The 20,809-nt window shown below is 40.4% G+C and overlaps 1 protein-coding gene across 4 annotated transcripts in view; it reads right to left on the reverse strand.

The window, feature by feature from the left end:
- The window catches only part of ELMO1 (engulfment and cell motility 1), a 303,034-nt gene that overhangs the window by 248,737 nt on the left and 33,488 nt on the right, over positions 1-20,809 (reverse strand). For 3 of the 4 annotated variants that reach the window (XM_085051421.1, XM_085051418.1, XM_085051420.1), the window contains one exon: positions 4,044-4,193. In XM_085051421.1, coding sequence (XP_084907547.1) covers positions 4,044-4,121 — 78 coding nt within the window. In that variant the 5' untranslated portion in view covers positions 4,122-4,193. Of the gene's footprint in view, positions 1-4,043; positions 4,194-4,540; positions 4,558-20,809 lie in introns of those variants that run through there. The other variant, XM_085051422.1, reaches the window with a different exon arrangement.

Here is a 20,809-nt window from a genome sequence, read left to right on the forward strand (position 1 = left end):
ATAAAATTATTATATGAGAATGCTCCCATAAATTTGGCTCACTGTACGAGATTTGTGTGTTGAAAACACAGCTTTCTTCCTCCCCCCTTCATGTTTTTTGAAAATGTAAAGATTCACATCTGCTAATTTAATCCATGTTTAATGATCTCATAGGTAAAAGTAAACCTGGAGGAAGAGACTGTATGGCCAAACTTAATTATATACTGTTCCTTTCTGTAGGAACAGTTGTTTACCTCCAAGGCTGAGGAAGTTCATCCCCAAGCTCAGAGAAATCTGATGTTAGTACAACTTTCTTAAGACACTCGAGTGGATTTGAATGGGATAAGCCAACATAGATACTGTCCCCTAATATCCATCTTGTGCCTCTCATAGAAGCTGCTTCTCCTGCAGCAGGAGCAGTGTAACTATATCCACAAAGTATCCAGGTAACCTAAAACCAGCAATGGCTTACCTAAAATAATTTGTGCTGTGAAAAAAACCCCCAACAGCTAAGAATTATACATAATGGGCAAAAATTAAAGCATGCAAGCTTTCACTGAACATAAGAAATAACACTCTCTTATGAAATAGCTATTCCTGGGACAAATAAAGAGAAGACAGGAAAGACTAGCCAGCATCCTGGTTCACCTGTACAGACCCCGTGCAGTTCTATTCTTGACATCTTCTAGAATAACCAGCCAGAAGAGTGGAGAAAAAGATAACAGACAGTCAGCATCTACCATTCATTTCTTCCCCAGACTGCATTGCTAAAAAGTCCACAAAAAGATCCCAATGCAAATTCAGACACCAACTCATTTCCATTCCTCCCCTTACATGACAGGAAGACTTAAGCATGAAAGATCAATGCTATACACAGCTCTTAAAGTCATAATCAAATCTTCATATTAAAAATTAATTTTGGGCAGAGTTTAAATATTTCTAGCATAGATTTATGGAGGAGGGAAAAGTCTGGATGCTATTTTTTACATTTATAATTGAGGAAAATTATGAAATTGGGGGGGGGGAACCCAAATAAACCCCAAGTATTCCAGAAGAGAGTAACTGAATTTAATCAAGTCCATCTCTCAAGAGCATGATTTCAAACCAGTTTTCATGCATATAGGCATCAGCCAGTTGCCAGGTTTACTGCAACTTAATTAATTCTCACCTGGTAAGAGAGAGAGGGCAGTCAATAATAGGCTGTTTTGCCCTTGTGATTTAAAGAAAAGAATAATACAGTTGTAAAACACTGGCATCAAATAGTACATGTCAATGAATGAGCAGCAAATTTTTCTTCTCATTTATTGGAAGTAGGAACAGAGGCTGATTCCAAAAGCCTCTATATATTAAATACATATTAATTGTTCTGGCACAGAATCTCTCTGAGTGAGACTAATTTTGCATGATTAAATTTAAAACCATCATTGACAAACCCAGGTTGACAAACCTAAAGTAATGCAGTGGGAAGCCTCAATTTGAAAAGGCTCTGTGCCTGCTGAAGTCCAAGTTGTCAGAAGTCATGCATCTGAAGGGGAGTGTAAAGTTTAATAACATTTGGTGGAAAAAATACTCATGAGCTCTTTTAAGGCCAAACAACTGCCAGTACTCTGCTGTCAATGGTTCTGGTTTCATGGTAACATTTCCTGACTTCAAAAATATTTTACTCTCTTCATTGCTAAGCAAAACATGTATATACACAGCAGGTAAATTAGGATAATGTGCAACTGAATATAAATAAGTGCTTCCAAGTATATGCATCAAGCAACCTGAAAAAACCTCCCAGATTTTCCTCTGATTTCTTATATGGTATTTGTGCTTCAGTTTTTGGCATAGCCTCAGTACCCTGAAAGATGAAGTACTTGCATCATGCTGTAGTGATGGGTTTTTTTTGTTTTTTTAAGTAATATTATAGTGCTGTTAATTTAAATAATGTTTTTCTTGGTGGTAAGAAGGAGAGAGAAGAAACCAGTATGGAAAAGTTTTTAGGATTTTCTGAATATATGTCAAATGGTGACTGAATGAGCAGATCCCACCTGGGACACAGGCACTGGCTGCAGTGTCTGGTCAATGGGTAAACCATTTCTCTTTTCTGCCTTTCTTTTTCCTCCTCCCCTTTATCATCTCCGACAGCTAGCCATCTGAGGTATGAATCATCTCCTCCACTACAGCTCTTCAACTGAATAGAAGCCTTAAAAGAAACAGATTGAGGAAAAGTTAGCACTAAGTGAATCAAAGGCAGAGCTGTGTGTTCAGAAGTATGTATCACCCTATATATTTTCAGGGTTCATTCCCACAATGCTCCCAACCTTGAAAAAGGAATATATGCATGTTTGTGTGCATAGGTAGTAGGAAGGGATGTTTCTTTCCCATCTTTCCATGTCAGAAGAGGGGGGGATGAAACTCAAACTTCATTCCCTCATTTCCATCTCTCTCTGCATCAGGAGCAGGCTGCTATGAAGTCTTCTCCCTTTTGGCCTTACTTTCCCTCTTCTTCCTCCTTCTACCCGTAAAGTGGCTTGAGGAAGCTTGCAGATAACTTGGCAGGCTGTGTTTGAGGAGTTTTACCCAATATGTCAGCATTGGTCTTTCTTGTCTCCTTCAAATCTTACATTATAAAATTAAAAACAAAGTACTAGGAAAGTAAGCTAATGTTACAGATAAGGTATGAGGTTTTTTGAGAGTTACTTTAGGCTTTTAGTAAATTAAACCAAATAATTTTCATATTATTTTACTGGTGTTTGAAAGGGGACTTCATCATATTTTTTTCAGTTTTGTCCCCACTGTACTTGGCTCATCAGGACTAACATGCATCTTTCCCTGAACACAGTATGCAGTATCTACCATTTTTTATATAAGAAGAAAAAAGTAAAACATTCTTCACTTCAGAAGGCAAAAGATTTCTATGCTTATTGAAAAATTTCAGCAAATGAAAATAGAAAAGCTTGGTAGGTCAAAAAAATCGACCTACAAAGTTTGGTTTTGCTTGGGAACTCTCTTTTCCTCTAAGGGGGCTTTCAGAATGCTTAAAAATCATACTGCTGTAATTCCAGCCACCCTCTAGCACATTTTTCTTCAAATTTCACACAGGAATTTCCCAGGCATGTGCAACAAAAGGGTTAACTTCAAGTGAAACTGATTGTACTGCATGAAGAAATTACTAACCCATTTCAGTAATACATTTTCAGTGTGAATTCAAATGCTCTCCTCTACAATAGACCTTTTTAATGTACTGAGTCCCCAGACACACTAGGGTCTAAAGTACATTATAAAATGCTTTTCTTCACTCTGAATACTATTTACAGAAATAATAATAATTCTAACCAGGTAACATGCTGTAAGATTTCAAAATGTTAAGGGTAAGCTGTTAAATATTAAAGCGGTTGCTTTTAATATTAATACATGTGCCACAAAAACAATCTCAGAGAAGTCCAGAATATGAAACATAGTCGTTGTATAACTTGATTTGGTTTGTTTCTCCACCACCCCAATTTCTTAAAAAGAGTTTTTAATACATTATTTTGAGTTTGTTAACTTCAGTACACTGCCTCAAATTAGTCCATGGGGCCATTGCTTTAGGACTAACCAGCTATACAGAACAACCCCTGGGATTCCTGTACAGAACAACAAAGATTCTCCTGCTCACAGTGCACCACCACCTAAGTTCCAAAATCTGCACTTGCTGCAGCCTTTCAGCATGATTCTACTCCAAATGCAAAGCAATGACTAGAAATTTGAAGACTTTCCACCCAGAGGTAACAACATTACCACAATTTTACAGTTGAACAAACTAAGGCACAAAAGTGTTAAGTGGGTCACACAGGCAGTAAATGCCTTATTTAAGCAGCTGTTCAGAAAGAAAAAGCAAATGAAGAAACCAGCTAAACACATCAAAAGCCTTCAGCAATAAGAGAGGAAGAGGGTTACACCCCTTATAGGAAACACCTTCTACCCCACATACACTCACAGAAAAATACATGTGCATTGAAGTAAACATAAATGCAGAGACACAAACATGCAGAGAAGAACTTATTAATGAACAGGGCCGGCTGCACACAGGCACTTACTTGATCTATTTCCATTAATTTGGGGAAGGCACCTGGCCATTCAATCGCCACCTTCACTATATCAGCAGGAGGGGGCATTGCGACGCTGCTGTTCTTCGGAGCCAGTACAACTGGACACTAAATACTGCAGAGAGTCTCTCTCATTCACACCTGCAGGGAGAGAAAAAAAAAGAAAAAAGAATATTACAGCAGTTCAGACAGAACTCCAGCACTGCCACTTCAGTCTCCCACATTTCCCCTGGCTGGGCAGGTGGATGAAAATGTATGTGTGTATGTATGTGCAGGAGCAGGGGAATGGCACATATTACAGGAGAAGACACAGGACACAACACCACGACACGCTGCACAGCTCGACAGTCTGTTAGAAAGATGGCTGAAGCACTGAAATGTACGGTGAATAATAGGCATGCATTAGATTTAAATAGAAAAACTATTTTTAAATATTATTAAATATGCTGGTGGGAAAAAAGCTACAAACTAGAGGAAGCTCCTGTTACAGTGTCACTCCTGGAGTCCCAGGGAACGTGACCGAATCAGTTAATGCTGGCGCTTCGGGAGAAGAGATTGCCCAGGAAGTTATGGCCAGGAAACACTGTTTCTTTTAACTATAGCAATGATCTTCTGGGTGTTCACAAATAGATCACTGCACTATAGCAACCAGTATGTCAGGAAGAAGGCAGAACACACAGCAGTTTCCACATATACATACACACACGCACACACACATCCTCACCTCACGGATCCAGAGATACCCACATATAAATACTTCTTTATGGTGCATCTCAGACACGTGAATACACAAGGATGTAGTATACATTCACAGTGACATAATCAGCTACGTAAGATGTTATAGCTCTGCAAGAATATGAACATCAACAGGATCTCATGTCAAATAGTGAAGTCTGTGAATTTCAGGGAAGAAGAGGAAAGGGGAAGACTCAAATCCTCAGGTTTTGCAAAATTCCAGTTCTGTCTCTTTTGACTCAAAGTTTATAACCTTGCAACAACAACAAATGTTTATCCAGGGTGTGTGGTGCCTCTCTGGACTCGCAAACAAACCTTCTGCACCCCTCCCTCAGCTCAGTGGTGGCAGGACACCCTCTCTAGTAAAAAACTCTGCAGTTCTCAGACACAGCAGCCCATGCACCCTGCTACAGGTGGGGAGGCTCCTGCTTGCTTTGCCAAGCCCTCCACACCAACCATGGTGCTTCCTGCGTAATCTGCTGAGACTCAGCAAAGCGCCATCGTGTATCACAAAACAAGAGAAGCTGTAGAAATCCCCAGCGGTGCAGTTCCACTTCTTCTTAGCAGAAAAAGAGAAGGAAGTGGTGAAAGCATGGAGACATGCTTGCACGTACATCCTTTCAAAGAGCTAAGGCCAGAGAGGAGCTGGCTGAGTATATCAGACATCCAAAAGACACAAACAGGTACAGGTTAAAAAAGGCTCTGACTATCTTCAGTTTCTGCTTCAACTAACTTGGTCTGACAATCTTCCTTCAACTGCAGCAGAAGCAAGAGCTCAGATCAGTCTGATCAAAACTGTGAAATCATCCCTTTATCGGGGAATGTTGTACCTTTGTCTCAGACTACTTTTATAAGTGGGAGTTCATCCAGCCTTCTTGATGTCTGTCTTTCCTTTTTCTTGTGTGCCCTCTGATCTGCTCTGAAAAGGCTCATTCTTCCAAGTCTGCAAGCCCTACTACATGCTACATAGGGTGCTCAACACATACTATAAAAGCAATTTATGAACTTTAACAATCCAGCAATTTATTTCCAACAATGGCAGTTCTGACGCCGACAGGATCGCACATCACCGCAAAGCACAAGGCAGTAAATAAGACAATGGATGATCTATAAATAAGACTGGATTGCAGGAAGTGCCCTGAAAGACTAAACAGTGTGATTAAGAAACACTGTGATATTGTCTGCATTTGGTAGATGTTACAGGAACAGGGAATAAACACAATTAAAGCATGCAGCTGTCTTGCTGGTCATTGAGAAAAGTCAGACATTTACTTTTGGCTGTCTTCTACCCTGTAAGCCTTAGTGGATTCAAAGCTCCCACCATCTCTCCCCAACGCATCAAATGCCCAGCATTTGCATCTCCCAGCACTGCTCCCCTTGCTGCACAGTGCCCTGGCTCAATCAACCAGCAAAAATAAAAAAAAAATTTGGTCATCTGTTTTTTACCATGTTCGAGTCAAACAGCTACTCAGAAGCGATACAACATGGGAGAGGGGAGGAGAAGCGAGATTCCTTGGCAGCAGTGAGCTGTTAATCCACCTCGACAGTCAATTGAAACCGAGACCTTGGCACCTTCTCCATGCACACTCACAGTGATGGTGTTTCCCACCTCCTCAGCAATTCTTGGTACTCTCAGCCTGCTGATGTTTTCGTATTAAACTGTCTGCAGAACTTCAGTGTGGCTGACTCACCCAGTGCCTGACCGACAGGCTACTCCCTGCATTCCTTGGCTTGGCACCCCATCCCTGACAGGAGGGATGCTGGAAGCCTCAGCCAGAGCCTGAGTTTGCTGGCCACAACACAAAAAGTGCAGCAGCAGCTCCTGCCAGGCAAACTTGACTGAGGATAGCTTCAGCTGAATAAGCCTTTATTTTCAACAGTTCCATTCTGTCCCCCCCATCATGTTTCTTCTATACTTTTAATGAAAAAAAATCATCTGTAGGCCACATAGTTAACGAGATAGAAGAGAGACCTATAAAAGCATAGAATCCACCTATTGCATGGGCAAAGACAGTTTTTTTTGACTGAGAAGAAATAACTTGAGGCCCAATACCTTCCCTCCAAAGCTCACAATAAATGCTGCAGAAAAAACACTGATTCATGACCACTGGCTGTAAGTACAAAAGCAAAACTACATTACACAGCAATAAATTTGCAGAAAACTTCCATTTTCCCATGCATGTGAGGGCGTTAACCCTCATTTTGCCCTAGCAAGTTGTGGGCTACCTTGAGTCACACAGGAAGAAAGGTTTAAGAAAGAAGAGTCAAGGAAACCTGATGGTAAGTTAATCAAATTCAGCTATGGAAAATGAGCACTTACATTCCAAAGCAAGGTGCAAGAGAAGTCTGCCATAGCATTCAGCAGACAATTTCATTGTGACTAGTTTTAACGTAGGCTAGCGCAGATCTCCTACATAATTATAATTATTACTATACCTATGCTCATACAGTCATAAAACACAAAGCAAAGTGACAGATCTTTAACTAATACAAATGGATATAGTCCCACTTCTTCCACCAGAAGGCCAACTCAAAGATAACAATGTGGTCTGAATGCTGAAAAGCATATAAAATCATCACTTTGTTTCTGTTTCTCTGTGGACATCCTAGTCAAATGGGCTGACTTCTTCTTTCCTGGTTTATACCTTTATGAATCCAATGCCACATCTAAAAGATAATTTAGTTTCGTTCTACCTATGTCGCAATGTCAGAAACAAATATTCTTTTGCGGATTTTTTTGAAGACCAAAATAGATGTTTGGTTGTCATCCCAAAATTAGGACTGGAAAGAAATTCTACAACCTACAGTGCTGACAATTCAAAATTACCTTGTATTTATTCCTGTAGTACGCAATGTGTTAGACGCTGCCCAGCAAAATAAGGAAGGCACAATTCCTGGCGTGAAATGGTTCCAATTTAGTAAGCAATTTTCATTATGTGAATGAAGAACTAGAATTGTTTTCAGCTGCTTTCTGTTATGCCAGCAGCAGTCAAGCAGTGAAAAGGATAGGGACGTCGCTAAAGGATCTAGTTATGGAGTTTTCTCAAGTACAATTCCTTTTTCTCTCCCACTGGGATCTGAGAAGCACTGACATGTAAGAGCAATTTTGCAAATCATTTTTACATTTATTTTCAAAGCAGAATCTGAAGACAAGGAGGATGCATGTGCAAGCTTGAGTGTATGAAGGGGAGGAGGGGGTCTGAGGAAAAGGAAGGCAAATTCCCATTGTTTTCCCTAATGCATGCAAGGAGATGTGACCTGGAGAATGTTTAGGCAGCTTACATGCTCAACACCACACTATTTTATTATTTGAGGGGGAAAAAACCATAACCAAAGCATGTCTACCTCTAGAACATACTTTCTTCCATCAATATGGTTTTGCAGAATTACAACAGATTAGCCCATTAAAGTGTCAATTTTGCAATTTATTGTTATTACTACATAGAGTATATTTATGCATTTCAACCATACTATGAAGGTCTTCCTGTGGTCTACTATATCAGAGTAATAAACACCCAAGCTGGAAATCATAGCATGTTAAATTTAAAGTAAAAATGCATCAGCGCAGATAGGGTCTCAATTTACCTGCCTGGCTCTGAGGGATTCATTCAGCACAAATGTCAGCAAAATATATTGAATTTCCCCTTCTACCTATGCATTGCATGTGGAAAACAGGATTTTATTAGTGTATGAAATTAGTTCTTGGTGGAACTCTCTCTCTCTTTTTTTTTTAAATCTTGTTTTGCAATTTCATTGGCACTTTCCATGCAAAGATTTCAAAGTACTTTAAATAACTTAAAGTTATCAGAGCACATCTCTCAAGAAATAAATTCTATTCTTACTGTACTGACAGAAGAAAAATGCAAGGCTAATAGGAGGTATGTGACTTGCAGCTCTACTCGTAAATGTAAACAGCAGCCTAGAACAGCTTATTTTTTTCTTTTACAGATGGGAGGTAATACCCAAAGAGCAGGCCAGCTCATTTCATGAACAGCTTGAGTAAGAAAATTAATGATTAAAAAGTGACTGAAGGAGTGCCACATGCACTTGAGAATTTAATAAAACAAAGCATGTGTTTCTCGTCCCTGGACAAAAGGCAGCACATACAGGAATCACCTGGAGCCGGCACAGATCCTGCCACTGCCCCGACACAGGCAGGTTTTTGCATGGCATTTCTTCCCGGTGAAGGGAAAGGAGGGCAGTAAGGGCGACAGGGCCAAGCAGGACGCAGTGGGTGCTGGCAGGGAGCTGGGCCCTGGCTGGGCCCACAGCAGGAGGAGAGGCACAGCTCCCTCTGCTCGGCACCTTACGTAAGTAACCACTTCTTGTCAAACCTCATCAGCTTCCTCCGCTCGGCTCCTGCCGCCCCGGCAAACAGAAACTAAGTGGCAAGTTCAGCTGGAAGGTCCCTCGGGGACCAAGTCTGATTAACGATTTTAGAAAGATAATCCAACACTGGATTAATACCCCCAAGAGAGTTATTTTTGGAGTTAAACTGCATGACTGAACAGCTGAGTCTAAGAAGCTGTAAACATGCTCTACCATCTCTGCAAGAAATGAAAACAGGGCAGAGAAGCCAGGGGGCTGGATGTACACTTTGTGTACATAAAAAGGCTTTCATGCTGCCTTTTCCCCTTCTTAGGCATTCAGTGCCTGAACTAGACAGGAGTCAAAGGCCCAGCAGACCCATGTCAATAAAATCTACAGATGTTTTGACACAAATGGAAGATAAAGCTGTACAGAAGCGATGGGCTACAGTCCAGTAAGGGATGGAAAAAAGGCAGCAGTCTCAGAGAGCAGGCCCCCCAGAGAGGCTGCTATCCCTCTGCAGCAGCCACCAGCACTGCTAGAAGTCGTGACCCCCCTCAACTGACTTCCATGGTTCAGAGCAGTCCAGCAGCTTCCAAACAGGAGCTCTTCTTTGGTGCTGATCTATAAAGCATTATTTGACCAGGAATTAAATATTGAATATTATTATAAAATGAGCTCTGGACCCTTCAGGTTTAAATATACCACCTTTCCTCTCCAAAGTGCACAGAGACCTAGTATTGGAGGAGATTTTAGGAATATGGACGTGAAATGTACAGAACAGGACAGTTTTTGCCACTGGTAAAGCTGCCCAGGAAAGACAGCTCATATGTGTGTGGGTATCACTTATCTCATTCCCAATATTCCCATAACCTTTCTTCACAATTTCATTCCAAGTATTTTCCCTTCCCAAAGTCATCTTGCTTATCTTCTTGGGAAGCATTTTATGTGGTTTAGGTTTCACTACGTTTGACAGGCCGGACCACTTTCAAATAGAGCACTCTTCAAAACTAGAGAGCAAAAAAGGCTTTAAAGGGTGCTTCAAAAGGAAAGGTGGAAGAAAACACAGCAGGCTGAATGTATGCAGAATATAAGCAAGCAGGCTGTCTTCTCTTGCTTCTAAAGCACATATTGAAGCATATCAGAAAAATGCAGGTACTTCTTTAACATGAACTCCCCCGCCTCTTGGAATATCCCTCTCCTTTTACTAAGGAGCTTTTAGATACATGTCTGTAATTCATAAGAAGACAAAAAAAATCAGATAAAGATGCTCCATTCACTAAAGACATTAATATCGGAGCTCTTCAAACTAGAGAACAAGAAAGTATCAAACTCAAATATTCGAAAGGCAATTCCAATAAATAAATAAATAAATAAATAAATTCACAAAAAACCAAACCAAAGACAAAACCAAAATTCACTGCCACTACCTCCACACCAATAGCAATCTGGCAGTCAAAGATCTAAGGCGTCACAAAAAAAACCATGATTTTTCAACCATGCTGAGTACCTGCCTAGCTTATGAAATGTAAAGACTGTGGCAGGTACAACAAAATGAAATGGTGCTCTGAATACAAACTATTACTTAATCTATTTAAATTTTTCAGTTTGTCAGGGCTTGCCCACTTCATTTGGGGCTGTTTCTCATCATTGGGCTTGACTCCAGATGTTTGTAAACTGAAGCAAGTGGCAAAAAGTATCCCTTAAAATCCAGCTAAATACAATTTTCTTTTCTGACCTTTCAGGACAGTCTCACATAACCTGAGAGGTAGAAAGGAAGTAATGGGGAAAACATAAAGACTCTATTTCAGCCAGTGGTCCTGCTGTTCTTAAAGAGTTGCAAGTTAAAAATCAAAGTCCTCAGCAAAAAAAATTTGGAGGGCAGAAGAAAGGAAAAAGGAAATTGACACTGGAACAACAAAATAAAGCAATGCGAAACATTGCAGCTGGAAAGGATGGAGGTTTTTGGGGTTTTTTTGTTGGGGGGGAGGGGGAGCAGGTACAGCGGTGGTGCTTTTTAATGTTTAAGCTAAGCACATTCCAAAGTAATCCAAGGAAGCTGAAAATTGAATAAGTTTGTTACAGGTTAGTTGAAAACAAGCTGAAAAGAAATGGAGAAAGTTCATCAAAAGTGATGTGAATTTTGCATAAAATTCAATTAAGGGTAAAAAAGTAACAAAAGACCACAGTCCTCTTTTCTACTACTAGCATGATCTGTCTATGGTACTTCATACTTTCCTGGCATTTGGATAAATTGGGGGCTCGAAATGACACACAAAAGGGCACCTTGAGTCAAGGTGACAATACAACAGGAGCTGAATCAAAAATAAGGATGACTGGATATATCCCAAAGGACATAACAGATACAAAAAGATAAGCTCAAAGTTCAGAAAAGCTCTCAACTTCCTGCTGGAAGGAAGATAAAGCAGCAGTATAGAAGACAAAGAGATTTTTTTATCCTATTAATGTTTATTATACATCCAGAGGAGCTAATGGAACTGTTAGGAAGTTACCAGTCAAATGGAGGAAGAGAGGGCAACCGAGATGTGTGAACTCTAAAGGAAACAACCCAGTTAACTGACGGCACAGACAGGATGTTAAAGGTTGAAGCATTACTTTCTGATGTAATCATTCTGCAGTAAAAAATCCTATGGAAAATAGTCATACTGATATTCCACAGTGAATAAGCAGAGGCTAATGCCCATCATAAGTAAGAAAAAGAGAAAAAAGAAGGGGATGCCACTTATGCATCTGAGGAGAGCACAAAAATTTTGAAGACACCAGCCTTTTGTCAGACACTGACACTGCTCTTCAGAGATGTGCAGTTTTGAGTGGCACAATATAAGCATCATAAAGCTACTAGAAGGCATCCAAAGGAGGGCTGTGAAGATGGTGAAGGATCTACAGGGGAATTCATGAGGAGCAGCTAAGGTCATTTGGCTCGTTCAGCCTGGAGGACACCTCACTGCAGTCAGCAGCTTCCTCATGAAGGGAAGTGGAAGGGCAGGCATTGATTTCTTCCCTTTGGGAACCAGTGAGAGGACCCAAGGGAATGGCATGAAGCTGACTCAGGGGAGGGTTAGGTTGCATATTAGGGAAAGGTTTTTCACCCAGAGGATGGCTGGGCACTGAAACAGGCTCCCCAGGGAAGTGGTCACAGTACCAAGCCTGACAGAGTTCAAGGAGCATTTGGACAATGCTCCTGGGAACATGCTGTGACTCTTGGGGTGTCCTGCACAGGGCCAGGAGCTGCAGTCACTGATCCTTGTGAGTCCCTTCCAACTCAGAACATTCTATGATACTGTGAAAGATGACAAAAAACAGGAGAAGGAAAGAAACTGCTTGTCCATAATCTGGCAGCAGAAAGCAGCTCCATCTACAGAGGTGCTCCTATCATCCCTGTTTCTCTTATATTTACTGCAATCAGTGCATCAAGACATCTAACCGTCAAAACACCCCATGTTTTCCTAACTTCTCAGCACTATACAGTCTCTGAATCCACCCCTGCAGACTACTAGCTCTCTGTCAGTTCACACTTTCATAGTCACAAAGAATAATTTGCCTTTAAAACTTGTGGTCTTCCCAGGGCTGGCTCTCTGAAGGACATTCAGCAAAACTAGACAGCACATGGAAAAAACGGTGATGGCCACTCAGGAAAAAAATGCATGGAACAGTTAATATTAGGGAACTTGCCTATAACTAACATTTATGGAATAACTTGAGCTATTCTGCATTAGAGAGAATATATGTCTAAACAATATCAGTTGTTGAGATTAAGCCAGCATTTTAATGGACATCATTAAACCCACTTTGGAAACAGAAATACTAAGGACACAGTCACATCCCAAAACAACTACTGTGCATATGCCCATCCTTAACACTGCTGCCACCCTGCTTTGCTGAGGACTGCTCAGTCTGTGTACCTGCAGGCCTGGAATCCCTGTTCTGGGGACATCCCAAGGAGAAATCACCCTCCTTTTCAATACTGACACATACCTTGGGGCCATTCTTTACAACTTGAGATCAAGAGGAGCTTGCAAACCTGAACAATCATTTCAATTATACAGTCAGGTTAACCATACAATTACTGTAAGGTAAAATACAAGCAAAAAGATACTAAAGAACACAAGAACAGGGCAAATTCCAGGTTCACAGAGCCAGAACACAGATTGTATTTTGGAAGGCTCCAAGAAACCTTTCAGAAGAAATCTGTCTGCAAGATACTAGCAGTACCAACACTGCTCACCCAGCCCATTTCCAGGGGAAACTTGTCCTGCATAAAGCCTAGTAAACTTCATTAAATGTGACACTTGGCAGCAGGTTATCTGGGTATTTTAACATGAGACTATCCCTTACTTGTTTCTCTACTGCAAAACCATGAGCAGCAGATGACCCAGTTTGAGCAGGGGAGTTGAACCAGATGATTACCAGTAGTCTCTTCCAGCCTCAACCATTTTGTAATTCTTTAAGTACACTGATATATTGTTTCTAAGCACTCGAAGTCACAGCCTGCCCATCTGTGTTCCAATATTGTGTCTTTTCTGTACTTGAGTGTGCACACAATGAGCAAAAAGACCTGCTTTTGTAGCAGGTTGTCTTCTATGCCAAAAGAATATTCTTGCAACACACTAAAACCAGACGTTGGTTACAATTTAGGAATAACAATCTCCATAACTCTTCCCATCTGGCATCCAAGAACAGTCATTCAAAAGATATCCCAGGCTTCCATAACTTGAACTAAAATTTTAAAGATCAAGGTGGAACTTTACTTCTGACAGGAAAACTACCATGAAATGCCTTTGTGTTACAGACTAATACATGACATTCAAGCACTGGGTACAATTTGTGGTCACCCCATAATTTTACTGCACTCTTTGTTCAACATTGAAATCCACATGGCCCAGGGAAAGAGGAAAAAATGATGCAAACATCATCCTTTATTAGTTTGAGTCATAAACTCTAGGGAGTCATGCAGTTTCAGCAGCAGACAACAGTTGAAAAGCTTACTGTCTCTCCCTTTTAGCCGGGACAGCAAGACAGGTAATGAGTTCACGCAGAAATTGCAACCCACATGTGAACTTAAACCCCCACTGAATCTAGTTTATGCTATCATGCTTGGCTATTTTAAAAAAACAAAAGGGGGGGTGGAATGGGGAGAAGAAAGCCACCACTTCAGCCACTGCAGTTGAAGCTAAACAGAGGTGTTATGATTGTCGATGGTCTTACTATCAGAAAAAAGGGAAAATACTTTAATGAAGAAACCTGACTAATGAAAAATACCAGCTCATCTAGTAAATATGTTCACTACATTGTTCAGATAAAAAGTTGCTATCAATTAAAAAGTCACCTTTCTAGTAATACATATGATCTGTTTCTCCACGTATCTTCTATTCCATAAGGAACTATAATTTCAAAGGTTCTCTAAGACTCCTGAGATGACTAGAGCTAATACTCTGTCAGAAGTTGATGACAGCACAGCTGTGTTTCCCCATTGCCACGCTCTGGTTGAAGTTCCTGCTCCAGCCTCGCTGGGAACACGCACAGCTATGCCAAGAATGAGCAAAACACTCACTGTTTCCAAATTGGCTAATCAACGGACTGAGTGCTTAACCTCCCCACAAAACATGCATCCAGACAAGCAACAAGCACTGAGGACTGAACTGTGCCAGCCACATTATTCAGCAAGATGACTTGTGGCAGTTTTCTTCACAGGAGCCAGAACATCAATTGTCACCGACGATGCTGCAACTCAATCAACTTCTATCAAAACACCCATTCAGAAAGAACCAGCACTTACTGTGTGATGCTTTAGTCTATTATCCTAAAAACAAATAAGAGTGCCTCAAATATTTAATACCAACATGGTTCCACACAGGAGTTATTGCCAAGCATTTCACCTGCTAAGAACTTACAAATGCTAACTGCAGAACAGGGAGAGGCTGGCAGCAACAGGCAAAGGGACACTATGCTTTTGCTGAAAAATAACATGCATACCTCTAGCTTATTATGTAGCCCAAAAAAAAAAAATCCTCATAACTGCTTCATGTTAAAAATTTTGTAATACACATACATCATCCTGAGCCACCATCCTTACATTTTCTGGTAAAATAAAATTCTCCTGCTCCAAAAACCTCTCTGAATGACAAAGTCCAGTTCCACAGCAGACCTGATGTCTGCCTCCCCAGTGTCACTGCTTTGCCTCCCTCTCCCCACTGCCAGCACTGGCACTTGTCCAGCATACCAGTTCAGAGAGATGGAGTGTCTTAAATGTAACCCACAAAACAAAAACAAAGACACATTTTCAGACAGATTAGCCCCTTGAATGCATTCACCACTCACTCACCCAAGAATCAGGACCACAATGAGCAATATGTAAAAACAGGAATATAACCTGCTCATTTTTAACTATTATGTAAACATGCCCTGAGACAAAAAAAAAAAAAAAAAAAAAAACCAAAGAAAAATAAAAGAGGACTTTTTCACCTGTGCAGAGTTCATGGCATGCAGCTGAGACTCAATCCCATAGAGGAGAATGATGTAAAAGTATGCAATTACTAAGTTCATTACAGTATGTCTCATTAACTCAATGAGCTGCTTTATAATTGTAACAGACATTAAAAATTAAAGTATTTGGATAAAATCCAAGTACATTTTCAGTGCTCTGATGATTGCCAGAGTTTATATCTTCAGAAGTATAGAGTAACACCCCTTCACAGGTACCCTGTGAGAGAAAACACTGTTTATCCTTCTTGCTTTCAGACTTCAGTGCTCCCAAATTAAATTTTCCCTTTGCTCTTGGGGGTGACGGGTGGCAAATCATTGTTCAGGTAACTGTCTACTTCAGTTTGACATGTTAGAACTGTTTCCAAATAAAGCTGTCAACTGAAGTTGACCATTTTGAACTTCCTGGAGGGCTAACACCTGCCTGGAAAGTCCTTTGTGTGGAAACAGCAACAGGGAAACAAAGCCAAACACATAACTCCATGGCACTTCTCATCTGTAATTCAGTAGTAATTTAACTTCATTAGATCTCTACTGTTCAAGCAGTAAGGGCGATTTAGGTATCAATCACTTTAAAAGAGAATGTACTTCCCTTTCTGCTCTTCAGTCAAGCATTTCTACTCTGCTGTGGACACTAAAGCATAGCTTTACAGGTTTGGCAGCATGGTGACAGCAGCAAGCACAGAGCCTTACCCACTGTCAATTTTACACTATATTAAGCAATATTCACAGGTTGTTCTGAAAGTACAAGATTTCCAAAAAGCCACAGTGCACATCTCTACTTCATTTCTTTCTCATTGGTGCAGTCCCGAGCTGCATTCTCACAATCAGAGACACAGCCCACCAGATTATCTTAATCTGGAATAATGAGTATGATCAGGGAAGAGATGTCCCATTTCCTAAGCTGACAGACAGAATGCCCTGTAACAAGAAAGTAGACTCCCCATCTCTGAAGACTAGGACTTGAGTTCCATTTTCTCCTTCTCTTAACAAGGGATTTGGCTGTTCTGTCAGAGCTGGATGTGCTTGGAAGAGCTACTATCTTGCTTGGAAGATATATGTAGGGCTCACAGAGACACATTCTCCACAATATGCACTTCCCAACTGCTTCTTCTTGATCTAGGCATGCAAAACCTCCTAACAGTGTACAATAAGAATGAAGGAAAATGTGCTGTTCATGACATTTCAAAGTTTCCTTTTTTACCTGTTTCATTCTCCAAACTCTGGAGAAGATTCCTACAGGCCACACCACCTTCACAAGCTCTCTTCTCAGGGTGTTAGAGAATTAGATTTATTTCAGCCATATCTCTTACCTTGCTGATCTCACCCACTATTCCAACAATTCTGACCAGGACTGGGGAGGGGGCTGGAATGATTACACTAACTCTACTTAAGGCACTTGAGGAAAATTCTGAAGCAGCAGCATCCATAGGTAAATACGCTGCACCAGTGCCCAGGACAAAGTCTAATGCTCCCATAAAAACAAGTCAGAAAAATGTATTCTAGCATTTGCCAAATGAACCTCTTGAGACACAAAAGCCCCAGATTCTCATTTGACCTTGGTGCCATTGAGAGAATGTAATCATTAGCAGTTAGTATAAGAGACAGACCACAAAAAAACAAAATTAAAAAATCCACCTGCAAATAGACCCTGCAACTTCAAGTTTATTCCCCGAAGCACGGATTAAAGAGGACTCTCTACCACACGTAGCAATCACACTGTTTAAATGAGAAGAGAGTTCTTCTTCAAAGATGCTGAACTTGGAAGCAAGAACACTTGTGTCTAATTTTCTTTTATTCAAAGGCTTTGTGTGTGGCCATGTACTTGCCCTTTGGCTCTCTGTGCCTCCAACCACCAGCTATAAAATGGAGCATCAGACTTCCTCAGAACAGCTGAGAGGCATTTAGAGGCTACAAGAGATTGCATGTAAATCATGCTGACAGATTAGCCAGAATGGGCAGCTGCCTTATTTATTTGTGTTATTGCACAGACTGTTCTCCCAGATCTTACAGGTATTTCACCCTTTCCCTCAAGGCCCTGAAAGTAGGGACTGGTTTACCTATATCTTGCCCCCATCCTTAGACCCAATACAACAACTTCCATTAAAACCAGAGAGGAAGAAATGAAGATGCAGCTTTGGGGTCCGCTGGAAGTGGTCTGTGCTCTTTTCCAACACTTCAGAGCAGCTATCCATCAGACAGAGCTTCTCACAAGGATCCCAGATATGCCCTCTGAGATGGGACGGAAAGGAGCAAATCCTTTTTTGGCTATATTTATTTTCCAACACATTTTAATTATCTTACTCTGCCAAATTAAAAGATTCATTACCAACACAAATGACAAATACATATCCAGGTGGACTACATACTTTAAAACAAATCAGCAAGGGAAACTATTTTCCCAGGCAAAACAAAAGCTTCACCATTATTTTCATTCAAGCCAAGACTGAAAAGCACACAGAACATGCTGCAGGGACCAAGTCTGAAATCTCATTGCCATTTTTCTTTATATATAAAGCTGGTTTTCCTTATGTTAAGCATCCCCAAGACACACACAAACATCTGCGGAGCCAATCAAAATGCAAATACTGTGAAACAGCCCAGCAAGCAACTACTGCTTGTCTCTTTATCATGTTCTTCCTTTTACTCAGGCTTTCATCATTTAATACAAGTGACTTTGCCAAACACCGTGTGCTTTGGTTTTAGAGCCCTGAAAGTTAAAGCTGTTCTCTGCTCAGAAATAATCTCTCATCTGGTTCACTGGTTCAGTCATTCCTGGCAACTGCCTTACTTTCAGCACACTCATGACAGGAAGAAACCCCTGTCCTGTCACAGTTACCTCTTTCTGGACCCAAATAATCTCTGTAGTTTTACACAGTGGGATTAATGCATGGCTGCTGGTTACGCTATTCTCCTGCCTTTGCTTTTAATAATTTCATCACTGAGTTGGAAATACAGATGTTAAAAGAGACAGGCATGTGACAGAAAACGCTCGCTTCTTGCTTTGAAGACGCTTAACATGACAGCAAGATGAAAAACCCCACAGCTACGAAGGATGCCAATTTTCTCAGGAACTGTTTCATCTCTGACAAGATCAAACTGAACTATTGCCAGTAAATTGAGGAGGTGCCTGTTTTAACAGCTCCTTTACTAAATCTGTTACTATTTCCCCTGATTCATTAACCAACCTTATTTAAGAAAGAAGCATCATATTTAAAGGGAAGAAGGCAGCAAGGTAGTTATTGCATGCCACCAGCCAAGTTACCTATGCTATTTATTGCTGCTTTCTGTTAACAGAAACTTAACCGTGACAATATTTGGCAGTTTCCTCTAGCAGATACGACGTAAAAGGCCTTGTTGAGCACGTTTTCCTTTTGAGCTGCCACACATGTCATGATGTATTCAGCAGAGCTATTAGGCTGTGTGTGTGAAAAGGAAGGGCTACAGGTCTCTGCTGGCAAACTGTGGCCCTCTAAATTCTTATTTTCAAGTTTTCAAGAGTATATTACATTTCTATATAGATGACAAAGCTAGCAATAATACCCATGGAAGGTGTTTTCAAGCACTTTTAGATTAAATGTTACCTAAAGCATGATTTGACCTGTATCCGCATTTTTTTTTAATTATTGACTTTTAATATGTGCATTAGAAGTCACTGGAGAAAAAAAGCATTTGTATTTAAGATATTATTTTTGCTTTTGCATGACTTTAAAGTGATGACAGCTTTAAGACCCACTAGAGAAAGCATGAATTAGGCTTTAATGTGCTTTCCTTGCTTTTAGTACATAAAATTTTCACATGATCAACTCTTAGAAAGAATAGCAACTGTCACGAGTTTCACCATGTTCTTTTTAACAAGGATAAAGAGAGAACATATTTGTTTATTTATTTTTAAACAGGACATTCCTTCATAGAAAAAACCTAAGCATAATACATTTAGCCTAGGCTGTACAATTCATCTCTCTCACCTTTGACTTTTTTTTCTCCTTTTATTTTCTGAGTGTTTTATTTCCCTTTACATGACACATTCTTTAAGACGACACCTTCTTTAAGACATCTTCCACTTCCTCAAAGAGATTACATTCATGCACACACAAACCATTTTTCTCCAGGTGGAGATTTTGTACCAACTGCTGAACTTTTATCTCAGCCAAAGTACATCCCAACTGAGATGCAACAGAGACATTTCAACCCTCACCAATCTCTCTCTGCACTTTTCGGGCTTTTAAAGCACAGGGAAGCAAGACCTTCACTGCCAATTTGGGAAATCCAGAAATGCACATTGATATTTCATTCTTCCTGTATTTTCTTTTAAATGTCAGACCGAAACAACCCATGTTCTGCAGAAGGCAATTACTGTAGCTTTTGTGAAGGTTAAAAGTTCAGAAAAGAAAGCAGGTTCCTTCATTTAGCAGCCTCTTTCACTAATTCTGATAAAGATGCACCAAAGGGACAGCAGATGTGTAGGTATGGCAGCGAGGGGGATGAGAAGACAGGTCTCCATTTTTTTCATTCTCTTATTTATGGCTTTCCCTCTTCCACCAGGTTCTGACCTTACCCTCTTCAGGGGGCACTGTCCCAAATACTAACAACCAGCAATGAGAAAAAGCTGGAAGAAACACACATTTACAGCTGTCTTTCTCAACACTAACAGAGCAAATTGTCCCCAAAGCACACTTCAACCTGCAGCCTTTGGGAAAACATGTCCCAGACACAAAAGATGTAACCATGCAAATTATAGCTCTTCCTCAAGCTTGCAGGCTTACTATGCCTTCTTTCAAAATCCCCTTCCTGCTGACAGATATAAATCAAGCAAGCAAACTCACTCTGTGAACTCAAAACATGTGAACATGGCCACAAAAAGCTTGCTTTTTTCTTTTTTTAAATATTAATTTTGCACATGAGTATAAGCACCAAAAGTAACACACTGAGTATTACCTTGCATTGGTTTTTCTAATCAAAATACACTGTAACCACAAAAGGAAATGCTTACAGGCCAGTAATGAAGGGACTGATTCATATGCCCCAGAGAACAAGTGCTGAACAATGTACACTCAGTAAGATTTCAGCTTTATCCCTTAATAAAATAAAACCACGTGTCTGATCTTTAACCCACTTTGATTTATTAATGTTTTTGCTTTTCAAGATTATGAAAGTAAGTATGAACAGAGGAATTAGAAGAAAACTATCCATCACAAAGCCCTTATACACCA

This window comes from Lichenostomus cassidix, chromosome 2 (genome assembly GCF_008360975.1).
Source record: "Lichenostomus cassidix isolate B80296 chromosome 2, HeHo_3.0, whole genome shotgun sequence".
NCBI classification, from domain to species: Eukaryota; Metazoa; Chordata; class Aves; order Passeriformes; family Meliphagidae; genus Lichenostomus; species Lichenostomus cassidix.